The 19,001-nt window shown below is 44.9% G+C and overlaps 1 protein-coding gene across 1 annotated transcript in view; it reads right to left on the reverse strand.

The window, feature by feature from the left end:
* LOC121275978 overlaps positions 1–19,001 on the reverse strand; it is an 83,543-nt gene that overhangs the window by 6,943 nt on the left and 57,599 nt on the right. Inside the window, exon 14 of the mRNA XM_041183922.1 lies at positions 13,181–13,404. Within this exon, the coding sequence (XP_041039856.1) occupies positions 13,181–13,404 (224 nt within the window). The remainder of the gene's footprint in view (positions 1–13,180; positions 13,405–19,001) is intronic.

Raw genomic sequence — 19,001 nt, forward strand, 5'->3', positions numbered from 1 at the left:
AGATAAAATGGGTCAGCAGCGTTGCCAGTGTGAGTAATGAGGAGTTTAGGAGATAGTTTGCTGCTGGTTGATTATTTGAACTTGGCAGCTTCATCTCAGTTCTGAGCTTCATTCTTAGCATTTTTAGGCTTCATTTCAGGACTCATTGGTGTCTTCAAGGAGAATTTTGACCGTGTGGACCCTTCCAGGTATCAGACAGCCTTCTGTAACCCTGGTAATGGGGGTTGTGCTCTCCACTGGAGGCATCTCCTCTGAGGAGGGAGGGGCAGAAGGGAGAGGAGGCCAGTGTTCCAATGCAGCTTCCAGGGGAGTGACCTATGGAAGGAGAGGTACAGGCAGAAGGGGCACAGGGCCAGCAGGTAGTCCAAGGCGAAAGGGGCCATAGAAGATGCCACTATCCTGCTGCCTGAATTTACAGGCAGCGTTGCTACTACCTCATTATGTCTGAGGTGCAATGCCGAAGAGAGACCGTGACCTCAATTTGTCATATGATTGGGCTTGAGATCACCTCCAACTGTGTGGGTGGACATCCCATGCCAATAACTCTGAAAATCACAGTGACCCTCAACTTCTATGCCTCTGGCTCTTTCCACGGGTCAGTGGGGGATCTTTGTGGAGTCTCCCAATCAGCTGTCCATACTTGTGTCAAGTTGATGACAGAAGCTCTGTTCAGGCAGGTAATGATATTTATTCATTTCCGTACGGATGAGGTCAGCCATGCTGAGCGAGCCAGAGGCTTTGCAGCGATTGCTGGGTTCCCCTACATCCAGGCCATTACAACAAAAACAAAATTTATGTAATTTTCACAATCAAAACAAAGTAACATTACTATCTCTAGTGTTCATTTCCATACCAGTAAACATATAAACAAAACATTACAGAACAGAAGATCACCCATGACCAGTTCCTCTTGTGCTCATGGTGCGCTAAACTTAAATTTGTGAGTGCTGTGTCTTGGTGCCACCCTCTCTGGCAGTGGCATTAGAGGCAGCCTCTGACTTTGTCTTGTTGGCCTTGATGACCTTGGTGGTTGTCCTCTGGCCAGTGGAGCCTCTGCTGGCCCCGCCTTGGAGGGAGCAGCCATTGCCATGGCTGGCATCTCCCTAGACATTGCAGCCTCATCAGATGCCGTGGTGACTGGCAGAGGGGCGGAGCAGCTTCTGCCGTCATCCAGAGCACCCTGAGAGGAGCCCACAGAGACAACAGACAGCTCATGCGACAATGTGAGGTCACTCTGGACCTCCCTGCTCGCCATTGATGGATGGGCACCTAGCTGGGATATTGGGTGCCTCGTCCATCTCCCACACTGACCACCTGAGGTCAGTGTCTGTGTGAGGGCTTGCAGGTCTGAGTGCAACCCCAGTGGCCCATTGATTCTGTCCCTGGAGCTGCCTCTCCATGAGAGTCGCCAGTCTCTCAATGGAGGAGGCAGTGCACTCAGCCATGAGGATCAACGCAGTGCTAATGCTCCACATGGACTCCTCCATAACAGAGACCATGGCACGCATACACTCATGGATGTCCACCAGATCTTCCCGCACATCCTACTGCACATCCAGCATCTGCCGCCTAATGGACGACTCCGGAGGCTCATCGTCTGCCTTCGACTCAGCATTGTCTTGGTCTCCAGCAGTCTTCCGACTGCCGGCGCCCTGGGCACTCTCTGCCTCCGCCTGCACCTCAAGCGAGTGTGAAGCGCCCTCACCGCTGTGCACCGACATTCTAGCTGAAGATCTAACTCCCACTGAGGTGCTGGTATCTGCACTGGTGCCTGGTTCAGAGAGCGGGTATGACACAAGTGCAGCTGAAGCCCGATGATTCTATGGCACAGGTGTGGCTCTTCGGGTTCTTGCAAACAGGATTGCAGGTGAATCTAAGGGAGAACAACAACATGTCATTAGTTTACGTCATCACACTGTCACTGTGTCTGCCAGGCACCCTGGTGAGACAATGGAGATCTGCATCATAGTGCCATTGTGTTTCAGTGATCAATGGGGAGTTGTGAGGCTCCCATCAAGGAAGAGACCACAGAAGAATGTCTGTACCATCCAAAACTCTCACCTCTGTGCACTGCACTCTTACCTTCATCTGACACCTCAGACTCTCCATGACCAGCTGAATGAGGTGCATGGTGCCTCTCCAGTTCCAAGGTGTCCTGCTCAAATCTGGTCAATATTAGGACAGGGGGGGCCTCCGCCTGTCCGTGACCCCTCAATGTTGTTATTGCTGGTCTTCTCCTGAAAGAACAGAAGTGCATTGATTAGTCCACTCTCTACCTGCAGCACCATTGCAGCCTGGCCAACCTCACTTGAGGAACACCTTGCATCCGAGTCGTCCAAGCAAGGCACTCAGTTCAAGCAGCCAGGGCTCACCCCTTTGGCCAGCCCCGGTATCATTGGCAGTTGGCACTATTATGACACAGCTTATGGTAATGGCAGAGTTGTTCAAATAACTGTCATAACCCATTTGTGCAATTTGTATGTTTCGAGATGCAGGCTTTGAATTCAGTAGTAATAAGACCACCTAGTGTCAAGAGGTTTTTTATAAAACTAAATTAAACATTTATTAATGCAAGAAAGATTGTAAGCACATACATATGTCTACAAGATTACTACTATATTAATCTCCTAATTAATCTGACTTTTAGTTATACCCCTAGTAAGGTAACAGTAACACACAGAGATTTAAACAGACTCCTGGCAAAGCACACCCTGGATAGTTGCATTCAAAATGAGTTTCTTTCAGCTTTGGATCCTTGCAGACAGACTTAAGGTTTACAGGCTGGAGGCTTTAGATTTTAGAATCCCTCCTCCTTTTACCAACAATCTTCTCTTCCTTTATACATATTTTCCTCTTTGAATGCAAATTCTCATTATCACTAGGCTTTTTTTTAAACTTTAAATCTCCTAACAATTAAACCCTTCCATAAGACTAACTTTACTATTAAGCTTAAAAAAAATACATTGGCCGGGATTTTCTGGCCCTGTTGTGGGCGGGACCCGCCGCGGGCGAGGCTCTGTCCCAGCCAGAAGTCCAGTGGCTTGCGGTGGGATCAGAAGATCGCGGTGGTGGGTGGATGTGGAAAATCCCATCCATTGTTTCTGAGCCTCATCTGGTTAGGTGTAATATTTCACCTGCTCTTTTGAATGGTCCATTTAAAAATGCAAATTGCCCCCTTTACACCTCACCTTCTATTTCCCTATGTTCATCTAATTACCATTTCAAACCTACTTACCTTCTATACATCAAAGCCTCAGGACCAGCTGGCTTTAATCCAATGAATACACACACATACACACACAGGCACAGACACCACTAAACTCTATTTTAAAGTAATTTCCAATAGCACACTCCAAGGGGGGATGGCCAGCCCTTAACATTTCACTACACTGTTCCATACCAACATGGGACTCACCTTTCCTGAGCGCAGCAGGTATTTGAACCTTTTGCGACATGGCACTAATGTGCACTGCATAACATCGTGGCTGCTAACTTCAGCTGCCACCTCCTCCCAAGCTTTCTTTGTCTGGTGCAGTGGCCTCTTCCTTCCATCTCTGGGGACGAGGGTGCCCCTCCTGTAGCCATCTCCTCCAGGAGCACTGTGAAACACTCGTTGAAAACCAGGGGGGAGCTGAGTGCCCATCCAACCTCCCCTCCTGCCTGGCATCTCTAGCTGCTATTTAAGCCATAGCTTCACTCTCCAGAATGCAGAAGATATGTTCTTTCCTGGCAGCCTTCAAGGGGCTACCTGTGCCGTTATTAAATACCTGCTGGCCCTTCCTGAACACTGGGAAGATGCATTTCACGCTGGGCAGGCCTTAATTGGCCAACCATCGTGAAATCACGGTCATGGGCCGATCGTGGTTGGAGACCTGTTTCCCGACCAGTCCTGGGCCCGCCGTTCACGCGCACCTGCCAAGGGTAAAATTCAGGCCATGATGTTTAGCACAAGTGTGACATATTTTGGATGCTGTGCTTCAAGGTGTGACACTTTATTACAGGTGGAAATTAATCTTAAAAGCATACAATCAAAAAATGGTTATGCCACAGAAGGGCACTTGGCTCCACGCTGGCTCTCTGCAAGAGCAATTTAGAAAGTCCCTCTCCCCCACCCTTTCCCCATAGCCCTGCAAGTTTGTTTTCCCTTCAGGTGCTATCAGATTCCTTTTTGGGAGGGAAAGGAATCTGCCCCCATCGCACTCTGAGACTGTGCATTCCAGAACCTAGCCACTTGATGTGTAAAGACGTTTTTCCTCATGTTATCTTTGGTTCTTGCCAACCTTGAATTGGTGTCCTGTAGTTCTTGATCTTTCCACTAATGGGAACAAGTTATCTCTAAATACTCTGTCTAGACTCCTCATGGTGTTGACACTTCAAATCCCCTTTTAACCTACAGAGAACAAATCCAGCTTCTCTAATCTATCCATGAAGTCCCTCATCCCCGGAACCATTCTCATAAGTCTCTTTCACACCTTCTCGAAAGCTTTCACATCCTTCTTAAAGCAGGGTGCTCAGGACTAGACACAATACTCCAGTTGAGGCCAAAGTTTATAAAGGTTCATTATAAATTCCTTTTACACTCTGTGCCTTGAATTATAATGCCCAGGATCCCATATGGCCTTTTAAAACCACTTTCTCCCATTTATGCCAGGCATGTCTCTGACCTTGCATAGGAGCCACGAATTTACAAGCAGTGGCAATCTAGAGAGAGATAGGCATTGTGTAATTGAATCAGAATGTGTGTTTCTTTAACGGACAAGCCACAGCTACAAATTGTTCCAATTAGCAGCAGAATAATACACTGCGAGTTTCACGACTTAATGCTCATTTTCCCTAATAAACGGATTTACAGCAAGCAAAACCAGGAGTAATCAACTAAACCATGTACTTACATTTATAGGTAAATATATCAGAATGAAACTGGGATTTTAAAAATTCTTTAACAGGATGTGGGCATCACTGGCTAGGCCAGCATTTATTGTCCATCACTAATTGCCCTTGAGAAGGTGGTGGTGAGCTGCTTTTGAACCACTGCTGTCCATGTGGTGTAGGTACACCCACAGTGCTGTTAGGAAGGGAGTTCCAGTATTTTGACCCAGCGACAAGTGAAGGAACGATGATATAGTTCCAAGTCAGGATGGTGTGTGGCTTGGAGGGGAATTTCCAGGCTCACCTTCTGGGAGCGAAGATAACCAGACCCGCAAGGGACACCTCTACTCAGACAGTGGATAAATAGAGGGCGAGGCCCGGGGCCTTCACTCGCTTTCCAGGAGTAGAGACAGCCAGACCTGCGGGGGACACCTTTAGTGATGAGTGACCACAATATGAATAAAGGTGAATAAAGGAAACTATGAAGGGATGAGGGACAAATTGGCTGAGGTGGATTGGGAAAACATATTAAAAGGTATGACTGTACAATGGATAGTCTTCAAAGAACTACTACATAGTTTACAGCGCCTATACATTCCTTCACAATGCAAAAAACCAAAAAAGTCAGTCGACCATGGCTGACAAAGGAAGTTAAAGATTGTATAAGATTAAAAGAAAAAGCTTATAAAGTTGCCAGAAGTAATAGTAAACCTGAGGATTGGGAGGTTTTTGGAATACAGCAAAGGAAGATCAAGAAACTGGTAAAGAAAGGGAAAATAGAATATGAATTCAATCTAGCAAAAAACATAAAAATGGACTGTAAAAGCTGCTATAGGTATGTAAAAAGGAAATGTTTGGCTAAGACAAAAGTAGGTCCTTTGCAGGCAAAGCCAGGAGAATTCCTAATGGGGAATATAGAAATGGCAGAGAAGCTAAATGATTACTTTGTTTCTGTTTTCACTGAGGAAGATACAGAAATCTCTCAGATTGAGAGATCCAAAGGGCTAGGGAGAATAAGAAGTTAAAGGAAATTTGTTTAAGTAAGAAGGTTGTTTTGGAGAAATTAATGGGGCTGAATTTGTTAAGTCCCCAGGACCTGATATTCTGCACCCCAGAATGTTGAAAGAGGTTGCTATAGAGATAGTGGATACATTGGTGATCATTTTCCAAAATTCTATAGATTCTGGAATGATTCCTGAAGATTGGAGGGTAGCAAATGTTACCCCACTATTTAAGAAGGGAGGGAAGAGAGAAAACAGGGAACTACAGGCGTGTTAGTCTTACATCAGTAGTAGCTAGAATGCTAAAATCTATTATAAAGGATGTGATAAATGGATACTTGGATAATCATGATCTGATTTGGCATAGTCAGCATAGATTTGCGAATGGGAAATCATGTTTGACGGACTTGTTGGAGATTTTTGAGGATGTTACTAACAAAATTGATAAAGGAGAGTTGATGGACGTAGTATACTTGGATTTTTAGATGGCTTTTGATAAAGTCCCCTACAGGAGGTTGATTAGCAAAGTAAAAGCACATGGGATAGGAAGCAATATACTGGTATGGATTAAGGATTGGCTAACAGGCAGAAAACAGAGAGTAGGAATAAAAGGTCATTCTTGATTGGCAGGCTATGATCCGCAAGGATCAGTACTTGAGCCCCAGCTGTTCACAATATATATCAATGATTTAGATGTGGGGATCAAATGTAATATTTCCAAGTCCATGGATGATACAAGGTTAGGCGGGAATGTGTGTTGTGAGGAAGGTGTAAAGTGGCTACAGGAGGATTTAGACAGACTTAGTGTGCAAGAACAAGGCAGATGAAACTTAATGTGGAAAAACATGAGATTGGTAGTAGGAGCAGATATGCACGGTATTTCCTAAATAGTAAGAGATTAGAAAGTGTAGATGTACAAAGAGATAATGGGTGTCCTTGTCCATAAGTCACTGAAGGCGAACATGCAGGTGCAACAAGCTATTAGGAAAGCCAATAGAATGTTAGTCTTTATTGCAAGAGGATTTGAGTATAGGAGCAATGAAGTCTTGCTTCAATTGGATAGAAGCTTGGTTAGACCTCACCTGGAGTTGTGTGTGCAGTTTTGGTCCCCTTATCTCAGAAAGGATATTATTGCCATAGAGGGAGTGCAATGAAGGTTCACCAGACTTGTTCTGGGGCTGGCTGGACTGTCTTACGAAGAGAGACTGAGGAAACTGGGCCTGTATTCTCTAGAGTCTTGAAGAAAGAGACATGATCTCATCGAAACCTACAAAATACTTAAAGAAATAGACAGGGCAGATGCAGGTAAGATATTTCCCCTGGTTGGGGAGTCTAGAACCAGAGGACACAACTTCAAAATAAGGGGGAAGCCACTTAGGACCGAGATGAGGAAAAATGTCTTTACTCAGGGGGTTGTGAATCTTTGGAATTCTCTACCCCAGAAGGCCGTGGAAGCTGAGTCACTTAGTATGTTTAAGGTAGAGATTGGTAGATTTCTGATTAACAATAACATAAAGGGTTATGGGGATAGTGTGGGTAAAAGGGTAAAAGTGTTCGCTCGGACATGATCGTATTGAATGGCAGAGCAGGCTCGACAGACTGAATGGACTTCTCCTTTTCCTATGTTCCCATGCATCCGCTGCCCTTATCCTCCTTGGTGGTAGAGATCATAGGTTTGGAAGGTGCTGCCAAAGGCACCTTGGTGAGTTGCTGCAGTGCATCCTGTAGTGTGGTACTCACTGCTGTCACAGACATGGAGGCAGTGAATGTTGATAGTGCTGGAAAAGCTGCTTCATCCTGGATGGTGTCAAACTTCTTGAGTCTTGTTGGAGCTGCACTCATCCAGGCAAGTGGAGAGTATTCCATCACACACATGACTTATGACTTGTGCCTTGTGGACAGGCTTTGGTGAGTCAGGATGTGAGTTACTCTGCAGAATTCCCAGCTTTTGACCTTCTCTTGTAGCCACAGTATTTATATATGGCTAGTCCAGTTCAGTTCCTGGTCAATGGTAACTCCCAGGATGTTGATAGCACATCAACAACACCTTCCATCACTTTGCTGATGATTGAGAGTAATGGGGTGTTAACTGGCTGGGTTAGATTTGTTGGATTTGTCCTACTTTTTGTGGACAGGACATACCTGGGCAATTTCCCATTGCCAGGTAGATGCCAGTGTTGGGATTCAGTGATGGTAATGCCATTTTATGTCAAAGGGGGGTGGTCATTGCCTGGCACTTGTGTGGTAAATGTAACGTGCCACTTACCATCCCAAGCCTGAATGTTTTTTTTATTCATTCATGGGATGTGGGTTTTGCTGGCTGGGCCAGCATTTATTGCCCATCTCTAGTTGCTCTTGAGAAGGTGGTGGTAAGCTGCCTTCTTGAACTGCTACAATCCATGTGATGTAGGTACACCCACAGTGCTGTTAGGGAGGGAGTTCCAGGATTTTGACCCAGCGACAGTGAAGGAATGGTGATATATTTCCAGGTCAGGATGGTAAGCGACTTGGCGGAGAATTTCTAGGTGGTGGTGTTCCCATCTATCTGCTGCCCTTGTCCTTCTAGATGGTGGTGGTCGTGGGTTTGGAAGGTGCTGTCAAATGAGCCTTGGTGAATTCCTGCAGTGCATCTTGTAGATGGTACACACTGCTGCTACTGTGCGTCGGTGGTGGAGGGAGTGAATGTTGTCCAGGTCTTGTTACATATGGACACGGGCAGCTTCAATATCTGAGGAGTCATGAATAGTGCTCATTAATGAACTTCTGTCCTTATGATGGAGGGAAGGTCACTAATGAAGCAGCTGAAAATGGTCCTAGGACACTACCCTAAGCAACTCCTGCAGCGATGTCCCGGGACTGAGATGATTGACTTCCAACAACCACAACCATTTTCCTTTGTGCTAGGTATGGCTCCATCAGTGGAGAGTTTTCCCCCTCATTCCCATCGGCTCCAGTTTTGCTAGGGTTCCTTGATGTCACACTTGGTCATAAGGCTGTCTTGATGTCAAGGGCAGTCACTCTCAACTCGTGGCCTGAATCTTGCGTTCTGAGGTCGCACATAAAATTGTGCGAGAAGACATTGGGCGTGCATACCAACGGCAACATGCACGCGTGCAATATTGAGGTTCGCGCACGTGGGCAGGAGTTGGAGCAGCGCTTGCTGACAATTAAAGGGCCAATTAAGGTCATTATAAAGCCTATTGACTCTGAATTTATGTTGCCCGTGCGATTTTTAGCTCTTTGGCAAAACAGATGGGTGGAATTCACATTTTAATAATTTCTTCAACCAAAGGCGGGATGAAATTTCCATTAGGATATAAAATAAATAGAAATATCTGGGGACAGCATTTTTATGAGGTATGCTTTCAGGTGCTTGATTGTGCTGCATGGATATATTTTACAGCATTTTTGTGCTCTCTTTTATTATTTGGAGGTCTGCAGCCACGAGGCGGCTGTCTGTCTTCAGGGAGCTCAGTGGAAGAGCTCACCAGTACCCGCAGTGTCCACCCTCTTCCCGCCCCCACTGGCAGTGACCTTTTTCAGGTCACGTTTCACACTGACCAGTTGTTAATTGACCAGCCAGCATGAAATTATGGACGGGGGCCCCTTTCCAGTCCGCTCCCAGGCCCACTGATCACACGTGCCCAACGAGCGCAAAATTCAGGCCCATAAGTTCAACTGCTTTGTCCATGTTTGGACAAAGGCTGTAATGAGGTGAGGAGTTGAGTAGCCCTGGCGGAACTCAAGCTGAGAGTCAGTGAGCAGGTTATTGCTGAGTAGGTGCTGCTTGATAACATCGTCAATGACACCTTCCATTGAGAGTAGAATAATAGGACAGTAATTGGCTAGGTTGAATTTGTCCTGCTTTTTGAGGACAGGATGCACTCGGACGATTTCCCACATTGCCAGGTAGATGCCAGTGTTGTAGCTGTACTGGAACAGCTTTTTGTTATTCATTTTCTGGAAATGGGTGTCGCTGGCTGGGCCAGCATTTAGTGCCCATCCCTAATTGCCCTTGAGAAGGTGGTGGTGAGCTGCCTTCTTGAACCATTGCAGTCCCTGTGGTGTAGGTACACCCACAGTGCTGTTAGAGAGGGAGTTCCAGGGGTTTGACTCTTGGCTAGGGGTACTGTTAATTCTGGAGCAACTCTTCAGTACTATTGCCAGAATGTTGTCAGGGCCTTCAGCCATTTCTTGATATCATGTGGAGTGAATTGAATTGGCTGAAGAATGGCATCTGTGATGATGGGTACCTCAGGAAGAGGCCGAGATGGATCATCCACTTTGCATTTCTGGCTGAATGAGGATGGTTGCAAATGCTTCAGCCTTGTCTTTTGCACTGATATGCTGGGCTCCCCCATCATTGAGGATGGGGATATTTGTATAGCCACATCCTCCAGTTAGTTATTTAATTGTACAGCACTATTCATGACTGGATGTGGAAGGACCTGCAGAGCTTAGACCTGCAACGTTGGTTATGGGAATGCTTAGCTCTGTTTATTGCATGCTGCTTACACTGTTTAGCATGCAGGTAGTCTCATGTTGAAGCTTCACCAGGTTGACACCTCATATTTAGCTATGCCTTGTGCTGCTCCTGGCATGCCATCTTGCACTCTCCATTGAATCGGTGTTGATCCCCCATCTTGATGGTAATGGTAGCGTGGGGGATATGCCTGGCCGTGAGGTAACAGATTGTGGTCATGTACAATTCTGCTGATGCTGATAGTCCACAGTGCCTCCTGAACGCCCAGTTTTGAGTTGCTAGATCTGTTTGAAATCTATGCGAGCATGCAAATTAGGAGCATCAGTAGGCTACTGAGCCCCTCTGCCATTCAATAAGATCACGGCTGAACTGATTGTGGCCTCAACTCCAATTCTGCCTACCCCCAATAAACTTAGATTCTTGACTGACAAGGGAGTCAATCTACTTCTGCTTTAAAAATATTCAATGACCCTGCCTCCACCACTTTCTGGGGAAGAGAGCTCCAAAGGCTCACGGCCCTCTGAGTAAAAAGATTTCCTCCCATCTCCATCTTAAATGAGAGACCCTTATTTTTAAACTGTGTCCCCTAGTTCTCATTTCTCCTACAAGGGGAAACATAATTTCAGCACCCCTGTCAAGGACCCTCAGGATCTTATATGTTTCAATAAGATCACCTCTTATTATTCTAAAATCTAATGGATACAGGCCCAGCCTTTCCAACCTTTCCTCTTAAGATAAATCCGCCATCCCAGGTATCAGTCGAGTGAACCTTCTCCAAACTGCTTCTAACGCATTTATATCCTTCCTTAAATAAGGAGGCCAAAACCGTACACAACACTCCAGAAGTCTTCACCTTGTACAACTGCAGCAAAACATCTCTGCTTTTATATTATATTCGATTCAGCTCACAACAAATGACAACATTCCATTAGCCTATTGTTTCTCGCGTGTCGGTGCAGACTTGATGGGCCGAAGGGCCTCTTCTGCCTGTGATTCTATCCCATTTAGCATGGTGGTAGTGTCACACAGCAAAGGATTAAATTGTGACAACAGGTCACATATACTTTTCTTGCATTTTCTTTAGTTTAGTTGAGAGGGATCTAATTGGTTTTTAAAATATTAAAGGAATTGAATGTGGTAGATACAGAGCTAGTGATTCTTATTGTGGGGATATCCAGAACAAGAGGGGTATGTGTTAAAATTACAATTAGGCCATTCAGGAGTGAAATAAGTGTTTCATTTCAGATAAGTAGTTAAATTCAGGCCATGTCTAACATTTTGAGGTAGATGTAAAAGATCCTAAAACCTATATTGAAGAGGGAAGTTCTACCTGGTGTCCTGAGTAATATTTATTCCTCAAATAACATCAACATAAAAAAGATTTTCTGATCATTCCCATTCTGCTATTTGTGGAACCTTGCTGTGCAGAAACTGGCTGAGCATTCCCTAATTAGAACAGTGACAACTGTCATGAAGATGTGCTTTATGCCAAATAATGATTTCTAATTCACTGGCTGGAGACCTGAATTAAACTTTTAAAAACATACTTTTTAAAAACGCAAGAGATTAAAGTGACAGCCCAAGATGGCTAACTTCAATCTTCATTATTATGCTTTCCATATTCCAACTCATTGGAATGGCGTCCATCTGTCTGCAAAATCCATCAAGAACAATGAGAACAATTCAGGGGAATGTGAAGGACTCACATCTCCTGTCTCATTAGCAAGGCATCTATGGCAATCACCTGAGGCATTCAAATGTTGGAGACAGCATTTAAGACTAATCGCTTAGAAATTGGGACCCTGGCTTAGTTAGCTTCCAGACATGAGCTAATCAAGTCACCTTTGGAACATATGGGCAATGTCTTTTTTTGAATACCCTGGCAATTGGAGAAGGAAGATCATGCGACAAGCCAACCCTTTGTATGTTTTAAGCACATGTTTTCTCAGCCAAACTAAGGACAAGCAGCTTAGGGAGAAGACCTAAGTGGGGTCCCTCCTACCTCTTTCTCTCCAACACACCTTGTAAGCTTTGAGCCCTGTTTGCTGACTGTGATCATCCAGGAATGCCCTGTGGCATACAGAGATTTCTTTAAAGAATCCAAACAGGTACTATCGTCTCCTAAAGAATAAGCAACACAATCATCTATGTCTTTAAATCAGAAGCATCGAGACCATTGAATTGAGCCTGAAACCAGCAGAGTCACCAACTACAGACTATATACTCTTTTACCTTTTTTTATGGACTCTAATTTGGCTAACCTATCCTTCCCCACTCAGTAAACTATATGTATGTATGTGTGTTGACTTTGAGTGTGTGCATGTGCAAAAGTTGGTGCATATTTTATTATTTTACTTAGATCGGTTTAAGTATAATAACATTAACTTTTTTAAAATTAAACTCAGGAAAACCTGTCCTATTGGTTCTTTTATAATCAGAGCACGTAAACAGTTAAGTACTCACTGATTTGTGAAATATATCATTTTCAAACCAAAAAAACTGTTGTGATCAAAAAATGAAGATCAAAGAGGGGAGCCATTCAACCCCTCCTCACCTGGTCGTAACACGCTTCTGATTTTCTTATGTTCTGATGAAGGGTCATTGACCTGAAGCATTGGCTCTGTTTCTCTCTCCACGGGTGCTGCTTGATCTGCTGAGTGTTTCCAGCATTTCTGCTTTTGTTTCAGATTTCCAGCATCCGCAGTGTGCTGCCTTTTGTTTAGTGACTACACTTCACTGACTGTAATGCGCTTTGGGAGTTCCTGAGGCGCCATATAAATGTATGTGTTTCTTTCCAACTGTCAAATAAAATAAAACCAAGACTCACCCATATTCTCTACAAAGTCTCTGCACTTTTCCACCAGCACAGGACGGCCAGGAATGAGAATCTCAGCATTGCCGAAATCCAGCAGCTTCAATACATTATGCTCCACAACGATCATATTCTCTGATTTCAGATCAAGGTGGAGAGTATGATTGAGATGGAGATATTCAACAGCACTGAGCATTTGTGTGAGCAACTCCACCACATGGTGCTCAGTGTAACACGATCTACAATGGAAAGAAAACACTATGTTACACTTTGGTAAAAATTCTCTGATTACGCGGTGGTGTAACCAGTTTTCCTCAGTTATACATCTCAAAATAAAAGGGCATGAATTTCTGTGAGGTTCTCCTGGTTTTATAATAGAAGATAAATAATTGTCGGGATATGGAGGAAGAGTGGGACTAACTATAAGACCATAAGACATAGGAGAAGAAATTAGGCCATTCGGCCCATCCAGTTTGCTCCTCCATTCAATCATGGCTGATAAGTTTCTCAACCCCATTCTCCCGCCTTCCCGTAACTCTTGATCCCCTTACCATTCAAGAACCTATCTATCTTGGTCTTAAATACACTCAATGACCTGGCCTCCACAGCCTTCTGTGGTAATGAATTCCATAGATTCACCACTGTCTGGCTAAATAAGTTTCTCCTCATCTCTGTTCTAAAAGGTCTTCCCTGTACTCTGAGGTTTTGCCCTCAGGTCCTGGTCTCTCCTACTAATGGAAACATCTTCCCCACGTCCACTCTATCCAGGCCTTTCAGTACTCTGTAAGTTTTAATCAGATCCCCCCTCATCCTTCTAAACTCCATCGAGTATAGACCCAGAGTCCTCAAATGTTCCTCATATGTTAATCCTTTCATTCCTGGGATCGTTCTTGTGAACCTCCTCTGGACCCTCTCCAGGGCCAGAACATTCTTCCTGAGATACGGGGCCCAAAATTGCTCACAATATTCTAAATGTGGACTGACCAGAGCCTTATAAAGCCTCGGCAGCACATCCCTGCTTTTATATTTAAGTCCTCTCGAAATAAATGCCAACATTGCATTTGCCTTCCTAACTACCGACTCAACCTGCAAGTTAACCTTAAGAGAATCCTGGACTAGGACTCCCAAGTCCCTTTGCACTCCAGATTTCTGAATTCTCTCCCCATTTAGAAAATAGTCTATGCCTTTATTCTTCCTACCAAAGTGCACAACCTCACACTTCCCCATGTTGTATTCCATCTGCCACTTCTTTGCCCATTCTCCTAACCTGTCCAAATCCTTCTGCAGCCTCCCCACCTCCTCAATACTACCTGTCCCTCCATCTATCGTTGTATCATCTGCAAACTTAGCCAGGATGCCCTCAGTTCCTTCATCTAGATCATTAATGTATAAAGTGAAAAGTTGTGGTCCCAACACTGACCCCTGCGGAACTCCACTAGTCAACAGCCGCCACCTTAGAAGGACCCCCTTATCCCCACTCTCTGCCTCCTGCCAGACAGCTAATCTTCTATCCATGCTAGTACCTTGTCTCTAACACCATGGGCACTTATCTTACTGAGCAGCCTCCTGTGCGGCACCTTGTCAAAGACCTTCTGGAAGTCCAACTAGATAACATCCATTGGCTCTTCTTTGTCTAACCTACTCGTTACCTCCTCAAAGGATTCTATCAGATTTGTCAGGCATGACCTCCCCTTGATGAAACCATGCTGACTTTGCCCTATTTTACCAGGCACTTCTAAGTATTCTGAAATCTCATCCTTAATAATGGACTCTAAAATCTTATCAATGACTGAGGTCAGGCTAATTGGCCTGTAATTTCTCGTCTTTTGCCTCACTCCCTTCTTAAACAGGGGGGTTACATTAGCGATTTTCCAGTTCTTTGGGATCCTCCCTGACTCCAGTGATTCCTGAAAGATCACCACTAACGCCTCCACTATTTCTTCGGCTATCTCCTTCAGAACTTTGGGGTGTAATCCATCTGGTCCAGGTGATGTATCCACCTTCAGACCTTTCAGTTCTCCTAGCACCTTCTCCTTGGTAATAGCCACCATACTCACCTCTGCTCCCTGACTCTCTTGAACTTTGGGGATGTTACTCGTGTCTTCCACCATGAAGACTGACACAAAGTACCTATTCAGTTCCTCCAACATTTCTTTGTTCCCCACTACTACTTCACCAGCATCATTTTCCAGCGGCCCAATGTCCACTTTTTCCTCTCTCTTACCTTTATATATCTAAAAAACTCTTGCAATCTTCTTTTATATTACTGGCTAGTTTACCCTCATATTTAATCTTCTCCCTCCTTATTTCTTTTTTAGTTGGTCTTTGTAGGCTTCCCAATCCCCTGGTTTCCCACTGCTCTTCGCCGCATTGTATGCTTTCTCTTTAGCTTTTATGCTGCCCCTGACTTCCCTTGTCAGCCAGTTGCCTCGTTCTCCCTTTAGTATGCTTCTTCTTCCTAGGGATGAATTTTTGCTGTGTCTTCCAAATTACTCCCAGCAACTCCTGCCATTGCTGTTCCACTGACTTTCCTCCTAGGCTCATCTCCCAGTCAATTCTGGCCAGCTCCTCCCTCATGCCTCTGTAGTTGACTTTATTCAACTGTAATACTGTTACATCTGATTCCAGCTTTTTCCTCTTAAATTGCAGGGTAAATTCTATCATATTATGGTCACTAGGTTGCTTTTTAAAATAGCTGGTGCAGACATCATGGACTGAATGCTGTTTTGTACTGTTCCATGATTTTGCAGAATTGTACCACCCCACACCAGTATAATGCTGGATATAGCTAAAACCAACCAGGAACAACTTAGCTCCAAGCTTTCTGCTAAGTTTATTGCAGGATATCAGGAAAACCCAGTGGAAATTCTTCACTATAGTGCAAGTTTCCACACAGTTAAAAGGTAGAGAAATAAGTAACAGCATACTGAAAGTGACAAATTTAGATCAGGTCTTGAACACCACAAGAAGAGTGGCAAGAAAAATTATGGAGAACAAAATTAGCTTTTCCTTCAAGGCGTAGGTGTTTGGGAAATAGATCACTTTCCTACAACAGGTGGTACTTGTCAGCAGCCTATTTGGAGATATGGCCACCCATGTTCTTCTTGCTTCATTCATTCCACTGCCTCCTGTGTTTATTTGATAGCACTGATGCTTGCATAGTTGCAGTGGTGGGTGGTTGGGTCAGGGGTTGGAATGGGCTATTTGGAAGGTCACTGTGGCACCTTACCAAACAGCTAAATGTTTTCAAAAAAATTTAACTACCTCTATTTTTTAAAACAATGACGCTAATTTCTGAAACAAAAACAGGAAATGGTGGAAAAACGAAACAGATCTGGCAGCACAAACTCACACCAAGTCACTCACCATCCTGACTTGGAACTTGAAGCTGTTCCTTCACTGTCACTGGGTCATAGTCCTGGAACTCCCTCCCTAACAGCACTGTGGTTGTACCTACACCACATGGGCTGCAGCGGTTCAAGAAGGCAGCTCACCACCACCATCTCAAGGGCAATTGGGGATGGGCAATAAAAATGCTGGCCCAGCACACAGATTGTGAAAGAATAAAAAAAGTTAATGTTTCGAGCCTCTTCCTGCAAACGCTGGTTTCTGCACTGAAATCAATTGATCTGCTTCCCATTTAAATTTTAAATTCTCGTGAAGGATACAGAGGATTCACAAGTGACATTTACGTCAGCTTTGCTAGGGCACAAATGGACAGTAATACAACATGTGACATAGTTCCCTCATTTGTTCAGCATCATAACACAATCACCCGTTTCTGAATAGTCATATTCAACTTCAAATCTGCAGCAAAGTTTCACAGTCAGAAAGGTGTCAGTGCCTCCTTGTAACTGACTTACCAAATTAACAGCCTTTGTGGTCTGCACATAACTAAGGTTTACCTGCTTTCTGATTCAGCCAAGTGTCTTGCATCTCTTTGATCTTGCACTGGCCAGCCCTGTGGTAGGCATTTGTGCTTGGATAGAGCTGACTTGTCACTGAGGTAAACCCTGCAGAGGAGAGGTTTCTCCTCCAGTAGTTTCTGGATTATCTTATTAGGCTGATTTTATGTGGAGATGTATTCCCCACTGCCCCTGATGGAAAAGTCGGTTTTGAGCCCACCGATTCAGAAGCTGGCCATCCTACAGAGATATGCTGGGGGCAGCCTTAATCGATTCAGAGTGGGCCTTACACACCCAACTGGGAGGAAGTCCAACCTGAAGAGCTGCTGGCCAATCTGATTGGCCGACAGCTCTGTAGTCCCAGCAGCATCAGGATTAAGCAGTGGCCACTGCTGGGACTGCAGCCAGTCCATGAGGAACACAACTCATGGAGCCCGGTCTTAGAGGTCTGGCTGGAAGAGCCCAATGAGGGGGTTGTGGGAGGCCAGGTTAGAGAGCCCAGGATGGGAGGGTTAAAGGGAGGGTCTGATCTTGGAGCATTGCCTCTGTTGGGCACAAGCAAACCCTTAAAGGAGGTATCCCCTTTTTTCCTGACAGTAACCTATCCAGTAAAAGATGCCAGGCTACCCATCTTGCCTCTGCCTTACCCTGCCACACATAAAATAGCAGCGGAAGCATTAATTGGCCATTTTAGGGCCTCAATAGGCTGAAGGGCAGTTGAGCTGTCTGACACCTTCCTTGCCAACTGTAATATGGGAGACAGGTTGGGTGTGGGCTGGCAGGTGATGGATAGGCTATCCATTTATTTTACTAGTGCCCTCCTCTCCTTCAAATAAAATGGCAGGGGATGGGGGGGGGGGGTGGGCGGGGAGTTGGGGTGCAGGCATAAAATCCAGCTCACCATCTTCATCGGACAAATCTTGATGCTTATGAGAGAGGCCAAGACCTCTAGAGCAGTGGACTACACTATATCCCTGAATGTTGCTCAATGCAGCGAATGTCCATTTTCGATGTATAAAAGTGACTCCTGAGTTTCTCTGAGACATTCCTTTATGACAGCCTGTTTGAGACTTGAGATATCAAGACCTTTCTAGGCCTTCATGCAATGGAGGCATCTAAGGGGATAGATCTTGATGTTTGGCTTTGAAATGATAAGATGGTGATCAGTTCAGCAGCCAGCACTGCACATAGCTATCAATACACATATATCCTGCCTGTCCCTCTGCCTGGTGATGGCATAGTTGATTGGATGCCAATCCATAGAACAGGAGTGCATCCAAGATGTCTTGTTGCAGTTAGGGAGGCTGAAAACTGTGTTGGTGATTAAGAGCTCATGTGCAGACAAACCTACAGCAAGAGAAGAACCATTGCTGTTACAAATGCCAAACCTGTGATTTCCAATAACCCCTTCCCATGCCTAGAAATATGTACCAACTCCTGAGTTGAAGTCACTAAGAATGATTGATTTATCTGACTTTGGCACAGTAGCAATCAAGGAGTGGAGATCATCATAAAAATTTATCCTTGACTTCAACAGGGCTGGTCATGGAAGGGGGTGCACACACTGTTGGGAGTTGCTTGCCTGTTGTCTTGCAGGGAGAGTTTAAGCACCATCAGAGGATCATTAATACCCTTGGGAAGAGAAGCCAACTTACTGATGAGATAACTTATGACAACAAAGCCTAAACCAGCTTCACGCAGTTCTTATTTTTCATAGCCACTCCAACAGAATGCGTAGCTTGCACTGATTTCCTTGAGGTGATTCTCCTCAGATAGACAACGTCTTGCTGCGAGTGGCAATCTGGACGCTGTACATAGCCAGCTGTTTACCAACAAGAGCAGTTCTTGTCTCTCATGCCAATGGTGGCCGGTGTCACCTTAGTGTGGTAACTGAAGGTATAGCCTTTCCTGCTGTCTATCAGGGGTCATGT

Source organism: Carcharodon carcharias, chromosome 3, assembly GCF_017639515.1.
Source record: "Carcharodon carcharias isolate sCarCar2 chromosome 3, sCarCar2.pri, whole genome shotgun sequence".
Lineage (NCBI taxonomy): Eukaryota > Metazoa > Chordata > Chondrichthyes > Lamniformes > Lamnidae > Carcharodon > Carcharodon carcharias.